Genomic DNA, 11,119 nt, shown 5'->3' on the forward strand with positions numbered 1-11,119 from the left:
TGTATGGCATTGAAGCTCGTTTGGAGGTTAGATAGCACAGTGTCCAGGGAAGGGCCAGAAGTATATAGAATGGTGTCGTCTGCGTAGAGGTGGATCAGGGAATCGCCCGCAGCAAGAGCAACATCATTGATATATACAGAGAAAAGAGTCGGCCCGAGAATTGAACCCTGTGGCACCACCATAGACTGCCAGAGGACCGGACAACATGCCCTCCGATTTGACACACTGAACTCTGTCTGCAAAGTAGTTGGTGAACCAGACAAGGCGGTCATTAGAAAAACCGAGGCTACTGAGTCTGCCGATAAGAATATGGTGATTGACAGAGACGAAAGCCTTGGCCAGGTCGATGAAGACAGCTGCACAGTACTGTCTTTTGTGTGTGCCATTCAAAGGGTGAATGGGCATGACAAAATATTTTAGTGCCTTTGAACTGGGTATGGTAGTAGGTGCCAGGCGCACCGGTTTGTGCCAAGGACTGCAACGCTGCTGGGGTTTTCACGCTCAACAGAATCCTGTGTCTATCAAGAATGGTCCACCGCCCAAAGCACATCCAGCCAACTTGAGAAGCATTGGAGTCAACATGGGCCAGCTTTTCAAACACCTTCTAGAGTCCATGCCCCGACGAATTGAGCATGTTTTGATGGCAAAAGGGTCCTACACTTTTTTTTTGCCATCCCCAATCTGTGAGACCAATCTGAGTATTTGTGTTCTGCTTTTAAGAAGACTGCTTTAAGAAGACCCTGTTTTCCCCTGATACCGCACCAGTGTAGGGCAGCCTATGATTTTCTACTGGGATCTGTATTCTGGCGACGTTACTGACTGGCTAAACTAATTGTTTAACCCGGTAAATGAAGTCTGATAGGCTGCGTTGGGGCGGCAGGTAGCCTAGTGGTTAGCGCATTGGACTAGTAACCGAAAGGTTGCAAGATTGAATCTCCGAGCTGACAAGGTAAATATCTGTCGTTCTGCCCCTGAACAAGGCAGTTAACCCACTGTTCCTAGGCCGTCATTGTAAAAAAGAATTTGTAGCCCAATTATGATGTTTTTTTCCTCTAATGGGTCTTTTGACCAATCACATCAATCTTTTTCAGAGCTGATCTGATTGGTCAAAAGAAAAAAGATATATCAGAATTGGGCTGCCTGTGTGAACGCAGCCTAACTTGTTTCTTTTTCGAAAGCAGTTAACAATTTGGCATTATCAAAGCCCACCTGAATTCTCACTTCACATACTGTCAGGGTGGGTGTATATAGATATGAGCGTTAGTGATGACACGTCCTTTACCCATCTAATGAGTTCCATTTATGGCTGATCAGGAACACATAGTCTCTACTGGGTTAGCTGACAATACTGTAGAGCTGGGTTACAGTGTTTGTGTGCTGTGATAATGAATGGAACCATTTCATGGTTACTTTCTCTGGTTCCTCAGAATCTATTGCTACCAGAGAAGCTACAATGGGCCAAGAATAAATGTTAGAGCAGCAAAAAATACAAAAATAAAAACCAATTTAGGTTATTTTTTACCAGGTTTTTGATATTTGTTGGTATTCGTTAGTGGGTTGGTGGTTAGTTTATCGCGTTGGTTATCTTTCTTCCTCCTGCCAGTATGTTGTTGAGGCCCATCTTTGAGGAAAACAGTGTGATGGTTTCAGGGTGAGCAGAGAGGTGTAATGTATTGGCCATACTTGGGCAACTTTTTACATTTATTTTTTTAGGCATCCTGGGCATTGCAAGAATTTCAGGAGCACGTTTGGACCTGCAGGAGTTTAAATTATTCTCAACATTAGTGGTGGGATTTCTTTGAGTTCTCAGAACTGAACTCTCCCTCTCTCCCCAGGTGTGTAAACCAAAGTGTGTGTGATGGAACAGCCGAATCATTCAAAGCAGCTGCTACTGCAGCTGAACCAGCAGCGAGCCAAAGGATACCTGTGTGATGTCATCATCGTGGTGGAGAACGCGCTGTTCCGCGCCCACAAGAACGTCCTGGCGGCTAGCAGTGTCTACTTCAAGTCGCTGGTCCCCCACGACAACCTCATCAACCTGGACACAGAGATGGTCAGCCCCTCCATTTTCAGACAGGTGGGTCACTTGACGGGCAGTGTCTCACTGACCACAGTCACATATACAGACATATTTGTATGGGACTCTGTCATTCATGTAATTTAGTAGCCACGGACAGTACCCATGAATCAATGTTTTAGTTTCCACATCAATGCTGTGAAGCCTAGCTGTTTTATCTGCATTCTGATATCAACTTGCTCATTGGGACAATATAAAGATTACTCTCTACCCCCCCTTTCCTCTAGGTGTTGGACTTCATCTATACGGGTTGTCTGTCCAGTTCCGACTCCGTCAGTGACCACAGTATCTCGTCTCTCCTGATCGCCGCCTCCTACCTCCAACTGACTGAACTGGCTGCTCTCTGTCGCAGGAAGCTCAAACACAACGGTCAGACCCCCTCCAGCTCCAACAAGATGACCCCCTCCTCTTCCACCTCCCCAACCCCAAATGGACACACCCCTGGCCCCCTCTGCCTCTCCTCCACCCCCCTCCACAACCACCAGCACCATAACAACCACTCAGTGTCCAAGAAGGGGATCCAGAGGAACCAGAGACCGAGCCAGGAGGGAAGGCTGAGAGAGGATCTGTCCGAGAAGGTGTTTATTTCAGACTCGCACTGTGCCTCCCTCAGCCCCTCTGGAGAAGGTAGGAGTAATGGGCTGGGACTGGACCTGTCCAAAAGGAGTCCGTCAGAGAGCACTGCCACAGAGGAGGTGTCCCCCAGCAGTCTGCTCCAGAGCTCTTCCCCCAACTCCTCCTCTCTCTCCCCCACTCCCACTCCTCCCACAACGTCTAGTGCTAAGCCAGAGCCTCCAAAGACCTCCACAGACCTCCAGCCCAGAGCCCCTCGCAAGAGGCCCCGAGGTGATAAAGTGACCCCAGAGCTGGAGGATGGAGAGGTGGATGGAGAGGAGAACGGTCTAGATCAGAGTGAGGGGAGCGGGCACAGCGGCAGAGGAGGAGGAAGAAAAGGGAGGAGAAATGGAAACACCAACTACATATACCGTCAGCCCCAGCCAGGGTTTGAGCCAGGTGTGGGGGACAACCTGTACGTCTGCATCCCCTGTGGGAAAGGCTTCCCCAGCTCAGAACAGCTCAATGCCCATGTCGACACACACACCCACGACCAACTCTACCTGAAAGACGAGGAGGAGGAAGAGGAAGAGGAATGTGGTGGATACTTGAAGGACAAAGATCCGGACACATGCCCAGATGACTCTGCATCAAAGGGGATGAAGCCTGACCCTGAAGAACCTGGGCATCTCTGTACAGTCTGCAGTAAGAGCTGCAAGGACGCGACATCACTACGGCAACACGAGAAGAGCCATTGGCTGAACAGGCCATTCCCCTGTAACATCTGTGGCAAGCTGTTCACTCAGCGAGGCACCATGACGCGCCACATGAGGAGTCACCTGGGCCTCAAGCCCTTCGCCTGCGAGGAGTGCGGCATGCGCTTCACACGACAGTACCGCCTCGCCGAGCACATGCGGGTCCATTCGGGGGAGAAGCCCTACGAGTGCCAGCTGTGTGGCGGAAAGTTCACCCAGCAACGCAACCTCCTTAGTCATATGAGGATGCACACCTCGCCCTCATAGAGGACACTTCACCATGGTTACTGCAGCTGAACCACAGCTACCTGGGTTCTATTAGGCTGTCTACCTCATCTTCAGATATCTATCTGGACCCTCTGTTATCCATAGTACCTCCTCACCCTTGTAAACACACCTGGCTTCTACCTCATTTTCAGCTAACCATCTGGAGCCTCGGTTACCTATAGTACCTCATCACCCTTGTAAACACACATGGGTTCTACCTCAACTTCAGAAACTCACCTTGAAATGAATTACCTCACCTTTATAACCACTCACCCCGAGTAACTTTACCAATATTTTCAACCTCTTAACAACTATCGCTTATACCCTCACCCTCGTAACAACTATCACCCATACCCTCAACTAGGGATTCATATTTTCGCGAAAACCTACCAAGTTTTAATACGGGCAATAATTTATATTTATCCCAAGAGTCCCGGGAAATACCGCAGAAAAATGGAAGTGCCCATTCTCAAGCCTTTAAAACCAAGATATGTCACTATGCCTGGGTTCTCCCAAAATAAGATATGTCACTATGCCTGGGTTCTCCCAAAATAAGATTGTCGCTGTGCCACAATGCCGGCTTGGCTGCGCCACTGTAAAGTTTTCACAGCAAGTGAAACTGATATTTAGTAATGATAGAGTAACTTTGATCACCAATGACATTGTTGTGAATTGCGAAACAGGCCGTTCATGAATTCCGAGCATTATCATGTTACTCAGTTAATTTAGCCCAGGACTACTGCTGAAATATAGACTATAGTGTTGTCAAATCATACAAACTTTAACGGCAGTCAAACAAAAGTCAAATGACTAAAGTTGCAACGCTTGTTAACCTCCAACGAATGACAAAACATCTCCTATTTGGCTAAATGCAGTTGATGATTATACAGATAGCAGATCAGCTTGTTGATAACTAGTAGTTGAAGAGAGGAAATAGTTTAAAGATCAATGTATCTTAACGGAGACCATACTCTCTAACCTCGTACTGTCTGTTGATCTCACATTCTGTCCCGATCCTCTCATATGGACAGAACTACGAAACAGCGCAGAGAAGCGGGGGAATGTTCCAGGTATTTTGACGTGCATTGTTTTATTTGTATTTATTGAACCTTTATTTAACTAGTCAAGTCAGTTAAGAACAAATTCTTATTTCCAATGACAGCCCACCCCGGCCAGACCCTGACCCGGAAGACGGTGGGCCAATTGTGCGCCGCCCTATGGAACTCCCAATCACTGTGATACAGCCTGGAATCGAACAAGGGTAGTGACGACTCTAGCACTGAGATGCAGTACCTTAGACCGATGCGCCACTCAGGAGCATAAGCAGACATGCATTGATAGTGCAACCTATGGATTACAGAATGAAGATAGGAATTTTATTTTGAGACAAGAATCAAGATTTCTGGTTTCAGTGGGATTATTGGGACTATAGGAAAATAGCCTAGGCTCTATATAAGGCTACTACCTGAGTCAATAGATAATACACTTGAATTTGACTACATTATTCCATTCTAAATGTTTCTGATCAGTGATAAACGAATAAATTAACTACCACTTCTACTTGTCCAGCCAAGATAAATCAACCAAATATATAGACAGAGATTCAGTGAAACAAAATCACATTGATTGATTGACACAGGCTTTTTGTTGCGGTTAGGACAGGCTAGTGAAGAGCAAGCAGACTTGTATAACATGCTAGCAACATTTTCTGATCAGCTAATATATGAGCAAACTAGAGTAAAGATGATCATTAGCACTCACCTCAACTTGACTAACATTTCCCCAGCCTACCAAATATCCTAACGGAGATTCAGGGAAAACAAAAACCGGACATTGATTGATTTATCTAGACGAGTCCCCCACGCTTGTCTCGAAGCAGTGCGATGGTGCTGTCTCAATTAACACCGCTGAAATGATCATGTAGGTGACCACACACGACTATTGCTTTAATTTAGTATAACGGTTGGATATAACTTTGGCAGTTTCAGTGTAACCAAGAATATTTTCATCATTCAGTTGATCATAACTCAGGTGTTATCCTCTCTCTGCGCTTTTCCTCGGCCCAATGCCTGTTTCCTCGTCTCCTCACTCCTGTGCTTCCCACCTCCACCACGTTGTTCTCAACACCAGTTTAAATCAATATAACCTACAGTTATTTGGTCATTTCCCGGGTCTTGTCACCATTTGTTTTCGGGAAATGTGACAAGTGGTCCAGGGACAGTCCCAGGATCCCGGTTACCAGTGTTAATCCGTACCCTCAACCTCTTAACAACTATCATCCATACCCTCATCCGCTTAACAACGATCACCCTCATCATGGCAACCATGATTCCGTACCTCTATTTGAGAACTGTTCCTCATCTTACTAATTAATACCAACCATTACTTCACCCTTAGAACCCATCATAAATCCACATTCAGCCAGCTGTTCTGGCTATCTCAGGGTCAACACACCACACCTCTCCATCTGACATAAAACCAAAGACGCCTCCCTCCCCATCCCAGGTGGCTCAAATATGTTTTGATGATAGCTTTTAGCATCCAACCAAACTAGCCCTCCCAGGGTGTCAGTCCGTGCTGTCGTTCCTCCAGGATTTTGTAGCTGTCTCTCGCTGGCCAATGGGGGACCTCATTGGCTCTCCTGCCTCATTATCAGACACATACTGAACCCCAGGCAAAGTTGGCTAGCAGTCACTAATATTATGTTCTCCAGCTAGATAGGACAGGTGAGTCAGCCTAGCCAGTGTGCATATAATAACATATCACCTTTACATACACTGCCTGTTGGAAACGTGGCATTATTAGAAAATGATCAGGGGTGTTCTAACAGCAATGTTTGCTTTATTTGTAGTTCATAGGTCAGACTTTGTAGTTTAACTTGGGTGTAAAATGTTTGAGAACTTAGTTATGCGTTTGTGAATGTTTAGTCTGGGTATTTCTACTTTAAGGGGTTTGGGTCAGGTAGGGGTGTTTCTTTTTAATTTGAGGCATCATATTCTGTTGGTACCGTTGTTTTGTCTGCATTTTTAAAAGGCTGGTCTACTGCTACTAGCCCTGTCACACTGCTACCTCTTCACTCTTCAGATTAACCATTTAATAATACTCTCCCAGTATCCCTGTATTAAGTTTGCTTTTGGTTTTCAACAAGTTCCTCTCGTCTGTTAATGCTGTGAGGGGAGAGTATTGCCTCCTGGATAAGTGTGTTACTGGTACTAGTGTAGGAGATTGTAAGGTGAAATCCAAAGAGAAAATAATTGCAAACTAACAACTAACATTTTTCAATGTCAGTGTAGTTTTAACGATGCTATTATGTCCACTCCTAGTTCCACACAAACAGCCTTGTGGTAGAAATGACTCATGTTGATTGGACCAACCTCACCTCATTGCCTTACTTTGTCTTCACTATGTCCTCAGGAGGACGACATACGTGTCATTTCTGAACATCAAAGAATGTGTTGTAATTGCTTCGTTTTAGACTAGTAAGTACATAGTTTTAAAATTCTCTTTCCTACATGTTTATCACTTAAGTGTTGAAAAAAAGTCATTTTTACTTCAGAAAAGTGTACATAACTCAGGAACATTGATGTCAGGGTCTGGCGTCCATAAAGTACATATCCACACTTATGAGTTCCGTTAAACTGCAAAACTCTGCTTGTTTTGGTTCAGGCATTTAGAATGTCGACAGATTAAATGAAAGAGCAGAGTGAAAAGGATAAACATGTTTCAGCTGTGAGGGTGATGACTCTAAACCATATCTTCAGGGATGGTTCCTCACATTTTAACTGAAGAACCCTCTGCTGTGTTGTCAAACTGTCTGTACTGTCAGAAAGCAAAAACACTAGTTTCCTAAGCAAGAGATTTTTTAAAGGAGGTGGGTGGTGATTATCTTTCAAATAACTTCTGGATAAAAGGTAGAGGTGTTTTAAAATATATTATAAAATATTAGTTCTTGAATGTTATCAGCATGCATTGTATAAAAGATACAAGCTTGTTCCAAATCAACAGACTATTTTCTAAACCAAAGCACATACTGAACGACTGACGGCTTGTGTGGCGTAAAGTGTGAGTGTGTGGGAGTGTGATCTCATTGTTTACATAAACCGAACAGTCAGACCTCAGGCAAGGAATCGTTTTTTCACGTCTAGAAACAAAGAAAAGAACCGCATTATGTTTATTTGCATGTATTGTTGAGCCTGTAAACTTAAGTATCCGCATGTTATGAAAATATGATGAAGCCATTTTTGATATCTTGTTTGTTGTTGATTGTTTGTTGTGACCAACCAAATGTTTTACGAAGGGGTAGAAACAACATGTGAAAAGGGAGTAGGCTGTAATATCGAGTTATTTAGTCTACAACTCATTATTTTTAAGAATAGGAAATATTACCTCCGAGTACACCAGTCAGGGATTTGGTCACAAACCCTTTATCCAATTACATTATTGTATTTATCTCTTACTGTCTCTTTCTCGTTAAGTAAGTTGTTGCAGTCACTTACAGACAGTGTAGTCTATTGATGAATGTATTTATTAGATTGATCCTGTTTTAAACTGCTTTATGATATCTCAGTGGATGATAGTCAGGGGCTTTATTACTTTGTTACTGCTAATACAGTTTAGAGAGAAAGTGTGTTAAAGGGTTAGTTAACCCCAAATAGCTTGACAACCACTCTGTGTGAGAAAGTCAATCTATGATCTATTGGGTGAAAGGACCCTTTAAACATGATATGGCTATAAATACGATCAAGCTCCCAGCCCAAGACACTGGAGACAGTGGGAATGTACTGCTCCTGTGGTATAGGTGTTTTGTACCACTTTTACCTCATCCAAAGCATGTAGAACACAAAGATGAAATGTTTTTTATTGTGCTACATTGTTTCCTGTTTTTCTGAGAATGTAATCTGTGTTGTTGTTGTTGTCATCTGTTCTATAGGTGGTCTTATCCATTGGTATGGGACCACTGACTCCTGGTACAGATACAATATGTATTGTATTCTACAGAAAGCATTGGTTTTGTCAAAGCAACTTCTGTTAAAAGCTGGTATTGTTACTATTACAGAGACACTTCTTGTTTAATCTCTATCTGAAAACCAAAGGTGTCTATGGCAGCATAAATATGTACATAGTCACACGTGCCACTACTAATCCAAACCAAGCCACTTATGAACTAAACCAAAGGCAGTCTAAGGCAGCAGGTCTATTCATATAATTCCTAAGACTTTTGGGCATGAAACCATGTCAAAGCTGGCTTTATGTATTAATTTACTCTGTCTTTGTACAACAAGCTTCTCTGTTCTACTAAATATTTGTTCAATTATATATATTTTTCTCAGTCTTCAACATGCTTTACCTAGAAACTCCAAAGTTCAATTCCTCAGAGCTTTGTGTTCAGGAGTTTCTTGATCCGTGTGGTTCTCGCTGCACCACCATGTGATTCAACACAATGTCATGATTCAGAGTCCACTGGTTAACCTGCAGTCTCTTAATGTACAGATATGAGTGTCATCTTTATAAAGATCTTTTCATTAAACTTGATTGGAAAGAACTAAATGTTTTTCTTTTGTGGTGTGTGTGTGTGTCGGGGGGATTTGTCACTGGTGGTTATTGATGGGGTGCTGGAGAGGGCAGAAGGGGGGAGGGGAAGGGTCCAGACTAGGGGGGCCCTGTTCCAGTTGGGCATGGTTGAAGGGTGGGTTGGGGTTGGGGGAGGGGGCATGGGGCAATGTCTACCATCTGTCTATTGTGCCCAAGTAAAATAGGCTTTCCTTCAGCAGACTGATCTCTCCCCAGCAAGCCAGCCCTCTTAGGTCCATTATCACCAGGATGAGGTGAATGCTACCCGCGATATAATCAACCTAGCCCGCCTCTCATCTTCTTTGTGATTACAGTTGGAGAATTGGTCTGAAAGTAGTAGTGCACTTCAATGTTTCATTAGATGTTTTCAGTGGAGAGAATGGCTGTCGTTTTGGTCATAGCCTGCCTGTCTGTCTTGGTGTAAACCCTGTGCACCCCACTTAGCTACTCCCCCAACACACACCCTTGCCCCTGTGTCATGTAAGGTAGTTTTACACTGTAAACAATATAAATGTAAACAAACAGCCTCGAAACATGGTTAATACTATAATTGTGACAAATGTGATACCACTTTTGTCAAATTGATGTCAAAAGTTGAATTGTTTTACATTTTAGATAACCCTTTACCTAATTCTCCTAACCTGCTGTGTAAGTTCTTAACCTGCTGCGAAATGTTTTGTCAAAAGCTGTATCCCTTCGAAACAACTTTGCCCCTGGGGGAGCAGTGGTTGATAATGTGAGGCCCATTTAAGCCCCTCCCCTCCTGGTGTCACATGCCAGTTGACCCTTGAAGGGGTCAAGGTTCAACACAATAGGTTGCATTTTGTTTCTAACCCCTCCCTCCTTACGTCCTCCTTTCATAGCCGTCGTGACCAAATATGGCAGCAAGCAGGGATACGTAATTAGATGCATTTCAATCTGAGGGTCTGCGTGAAGGGATTTACATTTTGGAGGGACAGGCTGCTGGTTGGAGGGGGGTTTGTGGTGCTGAATCCAGAAAAGAGCAGTTAAAGCTTGAATCCTTAATTGAAACATAACAAAGTGGCCACTTCGCCTCTGTTTTGGTAAAGAGCTGAGGGATGTGCCTGGAGAAATGTAACCACTCTCAAATATATAGACAGAGCTATGGATGCAAGGACTGACCATCCATGATATCACAATTATAGTATTAACCATGTTTTGAGGCTGTACAGTGTTTGTTTACATTTATATTGTTTACAGTGTAAAACTAGCTTATATTCTGGGTTCTGATGGGGTACAACAGTTGAACTAAGCTCAAGGCATTTCTAAGTTATATTCTTCAAGAATCCATGGGTGTATATATATAATTAATTTACAAGTCCAAAAATGTATGCAATAAAGGATTGTAGTTTTAAGGGCCTGTGTGAACTTGCCTTTGTTTTGGTCATCAAGAACCCTGTTGGTTGAACTGTTGAGCTTGTTCCTCAGCTACTTGGAGATTAGCGTTTAAGGAGGTTATGTAGAAGTAACAACCTCTCACTCTAGTCGTAGTGGGCAGAAAGATGTGTGTGTACGGTGGGGTGGGGGGGGGGTCTCTGAACTTCACAGCTGCCCTGAGGACTGAAAGGGCCTCTGCCCCCACACACACAGCCCCCCCCCACCTCAGTACCCAAGCCCACCACTGAAGGACAAAGAGGGTTGGTCGGGCATCTGGGTTTAGGGTGGGTGGAGGTCCTCAGTGGGCAACAAAAGGTTGAAGGGAGAAACAGAAGGATGGAGAGAGCGGCGGACAAGAACTCATAACATCTGCTGCTTTCTTTATGTGCTAATGGTTTGTGGATAGTGTGTAGACAGTCATGCCCATTGTCAACTAGATGAGGTTGTTTGATTGCCTATGCACTCGACAAGGATCACATCCAATCTCAAAAACACA

General features: G+C 44.0%; 1 protein-coding gene across 1 annotated transcript; it reads left to right on the forward strand.

Moving 5' to 3' along the window:
* Nucleotides 1-1,839: 1,839 nt before the first annotated feature.
* Nucleotides 1,840-9,186, forward strand: LOC124017544 (hypermethylated in cancer 2 protein-like). Its single transcript, XM_046332761.1, has 2 exons — nucleotides 1,840-2,077; nucleotides 2,305-9,186. Exons 1-2 carry the CDS (start codon nucleotides 1,859-1,861, stop codon nucleotides 3,652-3,654), a joined length of 1,569 nt encoding a protein of 522 aa, XP_046188717.1. The 5' UTR covers nucleotides 1,840-1,858; the 3' UTR covers nucleotides 3,655-9,186.
* Nucleotides 9,187-11,119: the final 1,933 nt, after the last annotated feature.

This window comes from Oncorhynchus gorbuscha, unplaced genomic scaffold (assembly GCF_021184085.1).
Source record: "Oncorhynchus gorbuscha isolate QuinsamMale2020 ecotype Even-year unplaced genomic scaffold, OgorEven_v1.0 Un_scaffold_27:::fragment_4:::debris, whole genome shotgun sequence".
Taxonomy (NCBI): Eukaryota; Metazoa; Chordata; class Actinopteri; order Salmoniformes; family Salmonidae; genus Oncorhynchus; species Oncorhynchus gorbuscha.